The sequence below is a fragment of the Toxorhynchites rutilus genome, chromosome 1 (genome assembly GCF_029784135.1).
Source record: "Toxorhynchites rutilus septentrionalis strain SRP chromosome 1, ASM2978413v1, whole genome shotgun sequence".
Taxonomy (NCBI): domain Eukaryota; kingdom Metazoa; phylum Arthropoda; class Insecta; order Diptera; family Culicidae; genus Toxorhynchites; species Toxorhynchites rutilus.
Window position 1 is genome coordinate 172,603,686 of NC_073744.1, and position 15,976 is coordinate 172,619,661.

A 15,976-nucleotide genomic window follows, 5' to 3' on the forward strand; every position below is an offset into this window, starting at 1 on the left:
CTTCCGCAACGGTTCTCTCGTGCGCGACATCTTCAAGCGTGCTGAAGCGAACGACAACTGGGAAAACTTTAGCGAACTACTGGATTCCACCCCACGGGGAAACTTTGGAAACATTGCACTCCATTTCATCTCGAAAGAAATCATTCCACCAATCAAGGGGTCCCTTCGGTGGAATAAATCTTCCAACTTGGACGATCCGGAAGCTGCCCGAGGGGTGCTAAAATACAGCTCTCCACAGAACGAAATCCGTGCGCTGGTAGAAGGACAAATGCTAACCAGGAAAGCGTACGCCACTGAGATGGGATTCAGTTTCGGCGAGAATACTCGAATTTTGGCTACCGGTGGAGCCTCCGCCAATAAATCTATCCTTCAGGTTGCCTCGGATGTGTTCAACGCACCTGTCTACACCCAGAAGACTACGGAAGCGGCACTGCTCGGTGCGGCCTATAGAGCCAAATACGTTCTCGAGCTGACCCGGGCGAAGGAACGTGGGAGCTCGAAGACACTTGATTCATACTATGAGTATATCCGTAAATTGCTTCCCGAGCACAGTACGGTGCGGGTTTGTGATCCATCCCAGGACAGTAGCGATATTTACGGCCAGATGCTTGAACGCCACCATCAAATGGTGCAGTACATGACGGATCATCAAGATTGAGTGGGTAAAACGGGCTGACGGATAGGATAAGAGCGCTTTGAGCATTCCATTTTGTTACAGTATAAGATACTAATCGTGAGAATCGTGCTATCATCCATACCACAGCGATTTTTAATATGCTAGTGTAAGATGGATTAGGAACCTTTTTTCTGTGTCTAGATAATCTAGGGAGATTTGATCTGAAATGCTAATCCCATCTTGTACTACTTTAGTGGGCTTCCTGGCTTTCGGACATATCGGTTTTCAAACAAGAGTTGTTCTCCGAGTCTTCGTTTCTCCGACTCTGTTCGTCATTTTATTAACTCATTTTTCATACCTTAAATCTAGTACTACAATAAAAATATATGGCAGAAGAAAGTGGGAGTTGTCTTAGAAGCTTTAGTTATTTACTGCCCATCCAATCAGAAATGAATGGTAAGCAAAACATAGTTATACAATCAAACGCGCGAATGGTACGCCAGTTGCGAAACCATAAATAAATGAAAACATGCTTGCAAAATGCGCTGAGCGTTCTATGAAGTTTGCTGCGCACGCGGAAATGAGTTGACCTAGTAACGCTTGTAAACACAAGTGTTCTGGTTGAAGTTTCAATATTTGGGCGACACAGTAAACATGTATGTTACTGTCGCTTCGTTATTTTTATTATGCCATTTGCGGAAGTATACAAATGAGTAAGCTAACGGGTTTTGAAATATGTGACGTTGAAAAATGGGTTGAATTTCTTATTGAAAGGATTTGAAGATTTGATCTCTTGAGAGAGATTGGAATTTAAAATAGTTAGAATACATCATCGAAAATAGTTATAGTACATCATCCCCCTTTAGGTGAATGATGTAACATAGTGGAAACATTCAAAAGCATTAACAATGCCTCTGGAAAAAAAAATCAAAGATTGCTTCAGACACTCTTACAAAAAAATTCTTTTTATTTAATATATTTTACAATATAATTTTTAATTATTTATTGCCATCTTTCATTTTTTTATAACACAATTTCTTAAATTTTTATTAGCCTATTTTTATGTACTCTAAATGCTTGTTGTGATATTTGATGTATTATTTCACAATTTGGTTCTTCTATTTCTTTTACTACATATGGTCCGTTGTAAAATGAATCTAATTTTTTTTTCGTTTAAATTTTTGTTTCATAAGTTCTTGTTTCGCTAATTCATGTGATTTTTGTAGTTTGTATTTCAATTCTTTGCTGTATAGTTCAAAATTATATATTGGATCAATTCTTCCTGTTTGTAAACATTGTAAATTTGGTGTTATTGGTTTTGTTCCAAATACTAATTCATATGGAGTAAATCCATGTCCTGAATGAGGTGTTGAGTTATAGTTAAAAGCATAAAATTGAAGCCAATCATCCCAGTCTGTATGGTGTTCACTGGCAAAGGATCTCAGATACTCATTGAGACATCTGTGATTTCGCTCTAGTGATCCCATAGTCTGTGGATGATATGCTGTTGCAAAAGTTTGTTTAATTTGGAGTAATTTGCAAATTTGTTCTAGCACTTCGTTTTTATATTCAGTCCCTTGGTCTGATTTCAATTCCAAAAATGTACCATATATGAGGATAAAATTTTCTACTAAGGCTTTTGCTATAACGTTTGCTTCCTTAGTTTGTATTGGTATCAATGTAATATATTTGGTTAATTCACATTGTATGGTAATAGCATATCTGTTGTTTTTAATAGTTTTTGGAAGTGGTCCTATAGTATCTATAGAGACAACTTCAAAAGGTTTCGAAGGTGAGGTTGTAATAACTAATTTTTCTCTAGTATGTGTTGTTATTTTATTGATTTTACACAATTCACAGGCCCTTATGAATTGCGCAATTGTCTTTTTCATATTTTTCCATGTATACCATTCTCGAAGTTTTCTGTACAGTCGATGCTGTCCACTATGTCCTCCGAGTGGTGTTTCATGGTTTTCCCTCAGAATTCTTTGTATTTCGCAAGGATCACTAATGAACTTTGCTGGTTTAAAAATTAAAATTTTAATATTTTTAAGTACACGGTTACACAATTGTTTTAAAATTCCGGCCGGAATAATGTTGAATATATCATCGTCAAATGGTAGCGCTATTATTTCAATATTCATTTTCTTCATATTATTATCAAGTTTTGAAAAGGCAAACTCTAATGTTTGATTTCCATTGTATATTTGTGTTTCAAACTCATACACGAATGTAGGGTGTTTAGTGTACGGCGCTCCATAGTATATTGTAAATTTGAGATTATTTCTGTGTGCTTTAACCATAAGCTTAGGTAAACGTTTAACTTTAGTTTGATTTTCGATGTCATACATAGCAAGGTGATCAATCTCGCTAGTATTAACACTTTTTTCCTTAGTAATATCTTGTTTATTTTTCCTCGTCATTGCTCTTGTATTAACCTTGAGTACAGAGAGTTGTTTTAACTCATCCGAAGAGGTTACAATCCGTGATAACGCATCAGCACAAACATTAGATTTTCCTTTTATATATTCTATTGTAAAGTCGTAATCTGATAGATCAAGCCTCATCCTAGTTAATTTTGATGTGGGATCTTTCATTCCAAAAAGAAAGACTAGAGGTCTGTGGTCTGTTCTTACTAAAAATTTTCTACCATAAAGATACGCTTTGAAGTGATTAACTGCCCAATGAATGGCAGTTAGTTCTTTTAAAATAACGGCTTTATTTTTTTCGCCTTTTGTAAAAGTTTTACTAGCAAATGCTATTGGAAGATCATTGCCATTTATATTTTGAGATAACACTGCTCCACATCCAACATCGGATGCATCAGTAGTGAGAATAAAATTTTTTGAAAAATCTGGAAATTGTAATGTTGTCGGTGACATCAGATACTGTTTAAGCGTTTCAAAAGCTTGTTGGCACTGCAATGACCAAATAAATTGAACGTTTTTCTTTAGTAATTGGTTTAATGGGTGTGCTATTATTGCAAAATTTGGCACAAACTTGCGATAGTAGTTGCAAAAAGCAACAAATCGTCTTACATCATCGTTATTTTTAGGTACCGGATAATTCAGTACAGATTCATATTTCGAGTCGTCAGGCAGAATACCATTGTCGGTTATTTTGTGACCTAAATACGTTACTTCGGTGCTAAAGAATTTACACTTTTTCGCGTTTAATTTCAAATTGTACTTTCTTAATCTGTCAAAAACTGTTGCTAAATTTGTCAAGTGGTGTCGGATCGAACATCCTACCACGATAATATCATCTATATAGACGAAAGCCATTTCAGGTGTTAAACCTGCCATTGCGATCGTCATCATTCTTTGAAAGCTATTTGGACTAATGTTTAATCCAAACGGTAATCTAGTAAATTGATAGTGTCCTGATTGTGTAGAAAAGGAAGTGTATTTTCTCGAATCTTCATCTAAATGTATTTGATGAAAACCTGACATTAAGTCAAATGTTGTAAAAAAATTTGCTCGACCAAGTTGATCAAGAATAGTATCAATTCTCGGCAGTGGAAACTTATCTGCTAGTATTTTCTTATTTAGTTGTCGAAAATCAACAACTAGACGCCATTTCTTTGTACTGTTTTCTGCCTTTTTAGGAACTAACAAAATAGGATTATTGTATGGCGATACTGATGGTTCTATTATGTTTTCTTTCAGCATCTTACATACTTGGTTATTAATTTCTTCACTTTGTGAATGTATAGTTTTATAATTAGGTATATATACAGGGACATTATCGATTAAATTAATATTTTGGCTATAAAAATTATTCTTTGATAGTGTTTCATTTGGTAAACAGAACACATCTGCATAGTTTTTTATTAGTTTAAAAAATTGATTTTTCGCGAATTGTGGGATATTTTCCATATCAATCTCATTAATTATTTCATTGATCCGCACTTTATTGCTAGGATTATTTATTTTCATATTAAATGAATAGTAAATTCGTAATGGTTCCATAATTGGGCTAAACTTATCTATATATACAGATTTATCTGTAGTATTTACAAATTTTATACAAGGATTATTGGGAGAAATTATGGTGTTTCCACAGATTATTCCAGGTTGGATTTCTTTGGAGAAAACTACCATATCTTCCGTTATATTTAATGATGAAATGTTTCTAATCACTTCACTCCGGCTAGGTAAAATAAATCCATTATTTATACTATCCTCTATTGGAACTTCGATCTGATGGTTATCGAAATAAAATTTCAATAGCCATTGATCGTAGTCTATTATGCATCTATATTTACAAAAGAAATCACGGCCTAATATGCCGTCCGTCGGTATTGGGAAATTATTGTCTACAATCTGAAGGTTGTGCCTAAGTGTAAGGCCATTATCAAATTGCAATATTGTCTCTGTTTCCGCGATGGTTTCGGTTGTACCATCGGTAACACCTGTTATTTGAAATCGCTTCAGTGGGTCAATTTTCTGCAACGTTGAAATTTTTCCCCGTTTGAAAACAGATATGTCCGAACCAGAATCAATTATGAATGAACATTTGGCGCCAGTCATATGTACGAGTATCGTAATAAAGTTTGTTGCACCCAGATTCATTGCATACGTTGTTCTGATTACGGGCGTTGTCCTAAAAAATTATATTGAGGTAGTACCTGCTGACCTTCAGTTTGGTTTAACTGATTCAGCATGTTTTGTGTTTGTCCAAACGGTGCATGTGTAAAACTGACACCGTTTTCGATGTTTGGTATATTAACTTGTGGGACAGCGAGTAACTGAGTCGCTGCCCCCGTGTATATTCTTTGTTGTTGTTGAAAGTTTCGATTTGCGTTAGCGTCTCCTCTTTGTTGTCTATTTCCATTGAAACCATTCCGTACGAAATTCATACTGCTATTATTGTTATAATTTCTGTATGAGTTGTGTTTATTGTGTGATCGTTGACCTCCGTTCACTCGGTGAAATTGATTGCGTCCCATTTGTAGGTTGTTAGTATATTGAGGCCTATTATTGCCTCTGTTTGGGTTATTTGACCGATTGGTGTATTGAAAGTTTCGGTTTGTTTGTCTACTCATGTTGGCAACTAAGACCTGGGCGTTATTTTCAGGGTTTTCGTTGACTTTGATAATAGCTTGCTTGATGTCTGTAAAATTTCCAGCTTTTAAAATTAATTTAATTTCATTGGATTGAATCCCATTTATAAGGGATTCCAACCCAACTCTTGTTGCCATATTATTTGCAACGTCTTCTGGAACCTTTTGTTCCAAATAAAGGCTTTTTAACTTAAGTGTGAGGTTTTCTACTTCCTCACAGAAATCAACAGTTGACGCTTTTTTCTTGATTTGCTTTAGTTTAGCAATCAAGGACTCTGGTTTCTCATAGCTTTTGCATCGTTCTTTAATATTTGCGGCGATGGCTTGGAGACTGTTCAAGTCACTTGGCAAGCCTGATCTCGCCTTATTAGTTAGTCTGGTTTTAATGAATTTTACGGCTGTACCCATGTGTTCAGCCTTAGTGGTCTCCTCAAGAAGGTTTATTGCATCAATGAACGCTTCTAAATTACCTGCTGAGCCATCGTACATTGGTACGATGGCTGTCGCTTGCTTTATGTCGAACGAAGTGTTCGTGGGTACCGGTTGAGGGGTAGTCATTTTAAAATTTTCTATTTTACTCTCTAAAATGCTTCTAATAGAAAAAAATGAGTTTCTTGCTGCTTTTGCTATGAAACTCAACTCTGTACTTGACAAGTCGTCTTCGTGCAGTATTAATTTTGCTTGTATATCTTTATATATTTCCTTCGCATACTCCAACTTTGTTTGTAATGTAGCTAGCTTAAAAGGTTTATAAATAGACTTTTTTAAATTTCCATCTAGCTGCAATAAAATGTTTAAATCCTCATTTATGTCATCATACTTTGTCATTACTTGACAAAAAAAATATTGAAAACTAGTATAGAGGTATGATATTTATTTTATTTGACTTGTGATAAAAATTGTGATTTACAATTTTGAATTGTCTTCTAGGGGTAACCATGTAATGGGATCATCCCCCGGAAGTTCTCTAATTCTCTTCAACAGTTCTTCCCACGTCAAGGGGTAACCTACTTCTAGAGGAGCGAAAGCTCCAGATCCATGTCCTCTTCCTATTTCATTTAGAAATTCCATAAATTCATTAAGTTCATTGTCATCCATTCTATTATTTCTGGACATCGTACAAAAAAATCAGCAATGTAAAAAAAAATATGTATATTTAAATTTCTAAATTATTCTAGGACTTCTTCTTTATTTTTTTTCAATTCGACGGTTGCTAGAACTCGTCGATCATATCCCAAATTTCCTGTGAAATTGGGTCTTCCATTGCAATTTACAAATTTTTTGTTTAAAAATTATTCTTCCCCTACTTTCTTTTACAATACCTGATTTTCTTCGGAGTTTAATCCCTTTTACTCCATAGCGCTGCTTCCACGTTCCATGTTGATGACCATTGGACCGGTTCGTTCGCTGGCTGCTGTATCCTGGATCGTTTAGTCCCCTCCGGATCTATTATCTCCATTTACGAGTTCACTTTCACATGCTTTCATAAAGTTCTTCAGTAGTAGTAGCCAATAGGATCTATTATCTCCATTTACGAGTTCACTTTCACATACTTTCATAACGTTCTTCAGTAGTAGCCAATATGATCAATTATTTCCATTTACGAGTTCACTTTCACATGCTTTCATAAAGTTCTTCAGTAGTAGCCAATAGGATCAAATATCTCCTTTAATGTACCCGATGAGTACTCAAAATGTCCTGTTATTGAGGGCAAGCAAACTAGAGCTGTATCATGCTCAATATTACTTTTAAATCTGTGGAAAATATTTCCTGAGGTAATTGTATTACATATTTCAGACAAGTCATCAAGATCTGCCGGAAGCTCCTTAATTAATTTCCTTTTCTCCTCCATCAAGTACTCACAGAGTTTTATTAAGTTAGACGCCCCCAGTTGCACAAGCCAAGATCTCATTTTTCCCAGTTTTAGCAGAGCTTTTGAGAAGCTTGACTTCTCCTGTATAGATATTGTTGACCTCTTCATTTTCTCCTTGGTAGTAGATCCTATAAATGGTCTCATAGGGCCAAATCTCTTGAAACAGTTCTTCGGATCATCGAAGATGGCTCCGGACACACGGACAAATATCCCCCTACCTTTTTCTTCTTTCCTAATTTCCCCCACTTTTTTGTTCACCCCTGCAACACCCAATTTTGTTATTATCTCAGTAATACTCTTATTACTGCAGTGATAAAGAGTTAAGAAGATGAAATCGTGTATCACTCTAAATAAGAAACCATTTGTCCCTTTGCTTCGGATACTTAGATGTACCCTGATATCATCAGTGTTGAAGTGTACACGTTCAATAATCTCTATAAGTTCATCATAAAATTTTGGGCAGAGTATAGAACATCCAACACGAACCCCAAAAACCGAGAATTTATCACTCAAAATCATAGCTCTATTAGGGGATAAATTGCATAGCATATTGCTAATCTGCATAGCAACAGAAACATAACTCTCTAGTCCTTTAAGTGTCATCTTCATGTCCCTCTTTATGAATTGTGCTCCATGAGTTTGGATCTTCTCTAACATACTATTTGTGAGACACAGGGCCTTGGGGGTCACCACTAAATATATTTCTGGACCTGTTGGATTACTCGAGATAGGTTTGTATAAGTCCCAGTGAATACCTGGAACATTAGATAAGATGGAGTTTACTTGTAGCCTTAAATCTATTATCTGAAACATCTTGAGAATAATTATTGGACAAAATTCTTTCAATATCCATAGGACTGTGGTTTTTAGAAACTCTAGGTTATTGGTCTCACTCTTTGACTCTGCATCAATAGTAACAAGTTCAGGCAAATGCTTTCTCATCATCTTGGTCATCTTACTCAGGAAAATAGGATGAGTAATATCAGTATGTCCTGTGATTAAAGGGTTGGGAGAAATTAGTCTACTAATATCCAACAGGGTACTAGTTGCGGCAGGGACACTGAAATCACCCGGTTTATCTCTGTTACAGATCTCAGGTTTCATCCATGTGTTGTACACCCCTTTCATTTTGGGAAATATGTTAAGCAGAGTGGTAATTGTTCCTCCAGAACCCTCTGCCAGACAATAGACAACCCCGTGTGACTGTTGGAGCATATTCGCTGCACCAATTATTAGGAGGATTTCGAGAAATTTGTTTACTGCTGATGAGATCACCCCCAAAGGTCTCGCTATAAAAGAGGCACAAGGTATCGCAATGTAACCTTCACCCTCATTAGATCTAGTGATGTTGTATTCCAAGATTTCCGCATAGGGAATAATTAATCCTTGTACACTCCCTGTCATAGATATTTTAGGTCGATATGGATTGAGTATAACTGATCCTCTAGCACTACCTCTCCATACAGCAATGGCGTCCTCGGTTTCTAGCTTGGTGTATTTATCAGTCATATTTAAAGAAATAAGAGATAATCGTATGTTTCCTTGAGAGATATTAGACCTGGCACTTTTATATGTTCCTTCAGGGATTTTCCTCTCTCTCACAAGTAGTTTTGAGAAGAATTTTAAGCATCTCAGAACTTGTTGTTTGCTTGTGTTAGAAAATCTCCATATGTGATAATTGGTGAATTTCTTTATGTTCGATTTGACAAATGTATTCATCGCTCGGGAAATGTAGGATGACACCCCGTAAGCGCAAACAGTCATACTATGTTCTGGCCCTGAAACATTAAAGAGTTCAATAAGATTAGGAACTAAATCAGCTTCAATTAGTAATTCTGATACATATATGAAAGATTTGTCATCAAAAAAGGCATCAATCATTCCTGGGCTTATAAAGACCAAATTACTGCAGTGACGTGAGTTTGCAATCATAGTTATTATTATCCGTTCAAGGTCCAACTGCCTCATATCATTTATTGATACTTGGCTCTTCTTATGCATTTCACGGCCCTTTTCGCCAGACGTGTGCTCAATCCGAAAGTTGTCATCAACGTTGGTTGCAAGAATACATCCTATACTATATGACATCATATCTCTAATATCTTCCTGATTTTCAGGAGCAACTAGATTGGACGCTTTAATATGGTATGGGATTGCGGTCATCCATTGATAGCCCGGTTCGCTTATTAGGTCGATGTCCTTGTTCTCAAATTCCTGTGTACACTTGCAGTTGTTGAAGGTTATCATATAGCATGGATGAATGATATTAAAAAGTTGACAAACTTGTGCAAAACACATTGTCATATAAACATATAAGAGCTGGTAGAAGATTGAGAAATCTTTCCCACCTGCTGTCATCTGTAATAGCTTTCTTTACCACATCATCAATATTGAATTGCTTACTTTCCCTGGGAGTGTTATCTACATTCCCCGATTGCTGTAGTAAGTGCATTAGATGGTTGTTCCATACCCTTTCCACGTCAAATGCGAACTCTGCATCTTGCATCCCTATCTTTTTCCCCATATCCCTCCCAGCTGATTCAATATAAACACTTGCAATAGCATCCCATCTACTTATCCTAAATGTTGGGAAGTCCAATCTGCTTCTCTTTATCTTCTCAATTATAGTTATTGCAGTATGGCTTAACCCTGCAGAGGGATTTAGGAAGATCCCGGTACTCAAATTGTAAAGGTTAGCTGTTATATTGTGTACCTGGGGGATAAGATTTTGGATGGCCGCGACAGTATTGGATAGTGTTATATCTAGTGGAGTAGTCTCATCTGCATTTGTTGTTGGTTTTGAGGGAGTGGAGATTGGTTCTACTGGCTGATTTAGGAGTGATGGGTTTTGTGACACTGATGGAGCACTTGCCTTTACATCCTTGCCTGTGCTCTTCTCCAAATTCTGCACCTCGTCAATGTAACTCTCATATAGGTCAGCAAGACTTTCCATTTGCTTGGCTGCTACACTTTTCTTGAAAGATTTAAGGTATGAAAAATGAGTTAATAAAATGACGAACAGAGTCGGAGAAACGAAGACTCGGAGAACAACTCTTGTTTGAAAACCGATATGTCCTGTCACGGTCGCCATTTAGTGGGCTTCCTGGCTTTCGGACATATCGGTTTTCAAACAAGAGTTGTTCTCCGAGTCTTCGTTTCTCCGACTCTGTTCGTCATTTTATTAACTCATTTTTCATACCTTAAATCTAGTACTACAATAAAAAGAAGAAAGTGGGAGTTGTCTTAGAAGCTTTAGTTATTTACTGCCCATCCAATCAGAAATGAATGGTAAGCAAAACATAGTTATACAATCAAACGCGCGAATGGTACGCCAGTTGCGAAACCATAAATAAATGAAAACATGCTTGCAAAATGCGCTGAGCGTTCTATGAAGTTTGCTGCGCACGCGGAAATGAGTTGACCTAGTAACGCTTGTAAACACAAGTGTTCTGGTTGAAGTTTCAATATTTGGGCGACACAGTAAACATGTATGTTACTGTCGCTTCGTTATTTTTATTATGCCATTTGCGGAAGTATACAAATGAGTAAGCTAACGGGTTTTGAAATATGTGACGTTGAAAAATGGTGGCCATCATTAACTAGGATGATGGCTGATAGATCGAGCCTCATCCTAGTTAATTTTGATGTGGGATCTTTCATTCCAAAAAGAAAGACTAGAGGTCTGTGGTCTGTTCTTACTAAAAATTTTCTACCATAAAGATACGCTTTGAAGTGATTAACTGCCCAATGAATGGCAGTTAGTTCTTTTAAAATAACGGCTTTATTTTTTTCGCCTTTTATAAAAGTTTTACTAGCAAATGCTATTGGAAGATCATTGCCATTTATATTTTGAGATAACACTGCTCCACATCCAACATCGGATGCATCAGTAGTGAGAATAAAATTTTTTGAAAAATCTGGAAATTGTAATGTTGTCGGTGACATCAGATACTGTTTAAGCGTTTCAAAAGCTTGTTGGCACTGCAATGACCAAATGAATTGAACGTTTTTCTTTAGTAATTGGTTTAATGGGTGTGCTATTATTGCAAAATTTGGCACAAACTTGCGATAGTAGTTGCAAAAAGCAACAAATCGTCTTACATCATCGTTATTTTTAGGTACCGGATAATTCAGTACAGATTCATATTTCGAGTCGTCAGGCAGAATACCATTGTCGGTTATTTTGTGACCTAAATACGTTACTTCGGTGCTAAAGAATTTACACTTTTTCGCGTTTAATTTCAAATTGTACTTTCTTAATCTGTCAAAAACTGTTGCTAAATTTGTCAAGTGGTGTCGGATCGAACATCCTACCACGATAATATCATCTATATAGACGAAAGCCATTTCAGGTGTTAAACCTGCCATTGCGATCGTCATCATTCTTTGAAAGCTATTTGGACTAATGTTTAATCCAAACGGTAATCTAGTAAATTGATAGTTTCCTGATTGTGTAGAAAAGGAAGTGTATTTTCTCGAATCTTCATCTCAATGTATTTGATGAAAACCTGACATTAAGTCAAGTGTTGTAAAAAATTTTGCTCGACCAAGTTGATCAAGAATAGTATCAATTCTCGGCAGTGGAAACTTATCTGCTAGTATTTTCTTATTTAGTTGTCGAAAATCAACAACTAGACGCCATTTCTTTGTACTGTTTTCTGCCTTTTTAGGAACTAACAAAATAGGATTATTGTATGGCGATACTGATGGTTCTATTATGTTTTCTTTCAGCATCTTACATACTTGGTTATTAATTTCTTCACTTTGTGAATGTATAGTTTTATAATTAGGTATATATACAGGGACATTATCGCTTAAATTAATATTTTGGCTATAAAAATTATTCTTTGATAATGTTTCATTTGGTAAACAGAACACATCTGCATAGTTTTTTATTAGTTTAAAAAATTGATTTTTCGCGAATTGTGGGATATTTTCCATATCAATCTCATTAATTATTTCATTGATCCGCACTTTATTGCTAGGATTATTTATTTTCATATTAAATGAATAGTAAATTCGTAATGGTTCCATAATTGGGCTAAACTTATCTATATATACAGATTTATCTGTAGTATTTACAAATTTTATACAAGGATTATTGGGAGAAATTATGGTGTTTCCACAGAATATTCCAGGTTGGATTTCTTTGGAGAAAACTACCATATCTTCCGTTATATTTAATGATGAAATGTTTTCTAATCACTAGGTAAAATAAATCCATTATTTATACTATCCTCTATTGGAACTTCGATCTGATGGTTATCGAAATAAAATTTCAATAGCCATTGATCGTAGTCTATTATGCATCTATATTTACAAAAGAAATCACGGCCTAATATGCCGTCCGTCGGTATTGGGAAATTATTGTCTACAATCTGAAGGTTGTGCCTAAGTGTAAGGCCATTATCAAATTGCAATATTGTCTCTGTTTCCGCGATGGTTTCGGTTGTACCATCGGTAACACCTGTTATTTGAAATCGCTTCAGTGGGTCAATTTTCTGCAACGTTGAAATTTTTCCCCGTTTGAAAACAGATATGTCCGAACCAGAATCAATTATGAATGAACATTTGGCGCCAGTCATATGTACGAGTATCGTAATAAAGTTTGTTGCACCCAGATTCATTGCATACGTTGTTCTGATTACGGGCGTTGTCCTAAAAAATTATATTGAGGTAGTACCTGCTGACCTTCAGTTTGGTTTAACTGATTCAGCATGTTTTGTGTTTGTCCAAACGGTGCATGTGTAAAACTGACACCGTTTTCGATGTTTGGTATATTAACTTGTGGGACAGCGAGTAACTGAGTCGCTGCCCCCGTGTATATTCTTTGTTGTTGTTGAAAGTTTCGATTTGCGTTAGCGTCTCCTCTTTGTTGTCTATTTCCATTGAAACCATTCCGTACGAAATTCATACTGCTATTATTGTTATAATTTCTGTATGAGTTGTGTTTATTGTGTGATCGTTGACCTCCGTTCACTCGGTGAAATTGATTGCGTCCCATTTGTAGGTTGTTAGTATATTGAGGCCTATTATTGCCTCTGTTTGGGTTATTTGACCGATTGGTGTATTGAAAGTTTCGGTTTGTTTGTCTACTCATGTTGGCAACTAAGACCTGGGCGTTATTTTCAGGGTTTTCGTTGACTTTGATAATAGCTTGCTTGATGTCTGTAAAATTTCCAGCTTTTAAAATTAATTTAATTTCATTGGATTGAATCCCATTTATAAGGGATTCCAACCCAACTCTTGTTGCCATATTATTTGCAACGTCTTCTGGAACCTTTTGTTCCAAATAAAGGCTTTTTAACTTAAGTGTGAGGTTTTCCACTTCCTCACAGAAATCAACAGTTGACGCTTTTTTCTTGATTTGCTTTAGTTTAGCAATCAAGGACTCTGGTTTCTCATAGCTTTTGCATCGTTCTTTAATATTTGCGGCGATGGCTTGGAGACTGTTCAAGTCACTTGGCAAGCCTGATCTCGCCTTATTAGTTAGACTGGTTTTAATGAATTTTACGGCTGTACCCATGTGTTCAGCCTTAGTGGTCTCCTCAAGAAGGTTTATTGCATCAATGAACGCTTCTAAATTACCTGCTGAGCCATCGTACATTGGTACGATGGCTGTCGCTTGCTTTATGTCGAACGAAGTGTTCGTGGGTACCGGTTGAGGGGTAGTCATTTTAAAATTTTCTATTTTACTCTCTAAAATGCTTCTAATAGAAAAAAATGAGTTTCTTGCTGCTTTTGCTATGAAACTCAACTCTGTACTTGACAAGTCGTCTTCGTGCAGTATTAATTTTGCTTGTATATCTTTATATATTTCCTTCGCATACTCCAACTTTGTTTGTAATGTAGCTAGCTTAAAAGGTTTATAAATAGACTTTTTTAAATTTCCATCTAGCTGCAATAAAATTTTTAAATCCTCATTTATGTCATCATACTTTGTCATTACTTGACAAAAAAAATATTGAAAACTAGTATAGAGGTATGATATTTATTTTATTTGACTTGTGATAAAAATTGTGATTTACAATTTTGAATTGTCTTCTAGGGGTAACCATGTAATGGGATCATCCCCCGGAAGTTCTCTAATTCTCTTCAACAGTTCTTCCCACGTCAAGGGGTAACCTACTTCTAGAGGAGCGAAAGCTCCAGATCCATGTCCTCTTCCTATTTCATTTAGAAATTCCATAAATTCATTAAGTTCATTGTCATCCATTCTATTATTTCCGGACATCGTACAAAAAAATCAGCAATGTAAAAAAAAATATGTATATTTAAATTTCTAAATTATTCTAGGACTTCTTCTTTATTTTTTTTTCAATTCGACGGTTGCTAGAACTCGTCGATCATATCCCAAATTTCCTGTGAAATTGGGTCTTCCATTGCAATTTACAAATTTTTTGTTTAAAAATTATTCTTCCCCTACTTTCTTTTACAATACCTGATTTTCTTCGGAGTTTAATCCCTTTTACTCCATAGCGCTGCTTCCACGTTCCATGTTGATGACCATTGGACCGGTTCGTTCGCTGGCTGCTGTATCCTGGATCGTTTAGTCCCCTCCGGATCTATTATCTCCATTTACGAGTTCACTTTCACATACTTTCATAACGTTCTTCAGTAGTAGCCAATATGATCAATTATTTCCATTTACGAGTTCACTTTCACATGCTTTCATAAAGTTCTTCAGTAGTAGCCAATAGGATCAAATATCTCCTTTAATGTACCCGATGAGTACTCAAAATGTCCTGTTATTGAGGGCAAGCAATTTACTAGAGCTGTATCATGCTCAATATTACTTTTAAATCTGTGGAAAATATTTCCTGAGGTAATTGTATTACATATTTCAGACAAGTCATCAAGATCTGCCGGAAGCTCCTTAATTAATTTCCTTTTCTCCTCCATCAAGTACTCACAGAGTTTTATTAAGTTAGACGCCCCCAGTTGCACAAGCCAAGATCTCATTTTTCCCAGTTTTAGCAGAGCTTTTGAGAAGCTTGACTTCTCCTGTATAGATATTGTTGACCTCTTCATTTTCTCCTTGGTAGTAGATCCTATAAATGGTCTCATAGGGCCAAATCTCTTGAAACAGTTCTTCGGATCATCGAAGATGGCTCCGGACACACGGACAAATATCCCCCTACCTTTTTCTTCTTTCCTAATTTCCCCCACTTTTTTGTTCACCCCTGCAACACCCAATTTTGTTATTATCTCAGTAATACTCTTATTACTGCAGTGATAAAGAGTTAAGAAGATGAAATCGTGTATCACTCTAAATAAGAAACCATTTGTCCCTTTGCTTCGGATACTTAGATGTACCCTGATATCATCAAGTGTACACGTTCAATAATCTCTATAAGTTCATCATAAAATTTTGGGCAGAGTATAGAACATCCAACACGAACCCCAAAAACCGAGAATTTAT

The 15,976-nt window shown here is 36.0% G+C and overlaps 1 protein-coding gene across 4 annotated transcripts in view; it reads left to right on the forward strand.

Moving 5' to 3' along the window:
- Window positions 1–15,976, forward strand: part of LOC129763396 (xylulose kinase) — a 43,569-nt gene that overhangs the window by 11,353 nt on the left and 16,240 nt on the right. For all 4 annotated transcript variants that reach the window (XM_055762462.1, XM_055762542.1, XM_055762687.1 and 1 more), the window contains one exon: window positions 1–15,976. This exon is cut by the window's right edge and continues 16,240 nt beyond it. In XM_055762462.1, coding sequence (XP_055618437.1) covers window positions 1–658 — 658 coding nt within the window. In that variant the 3' untranslated portion in view covers window positions 659–15,976.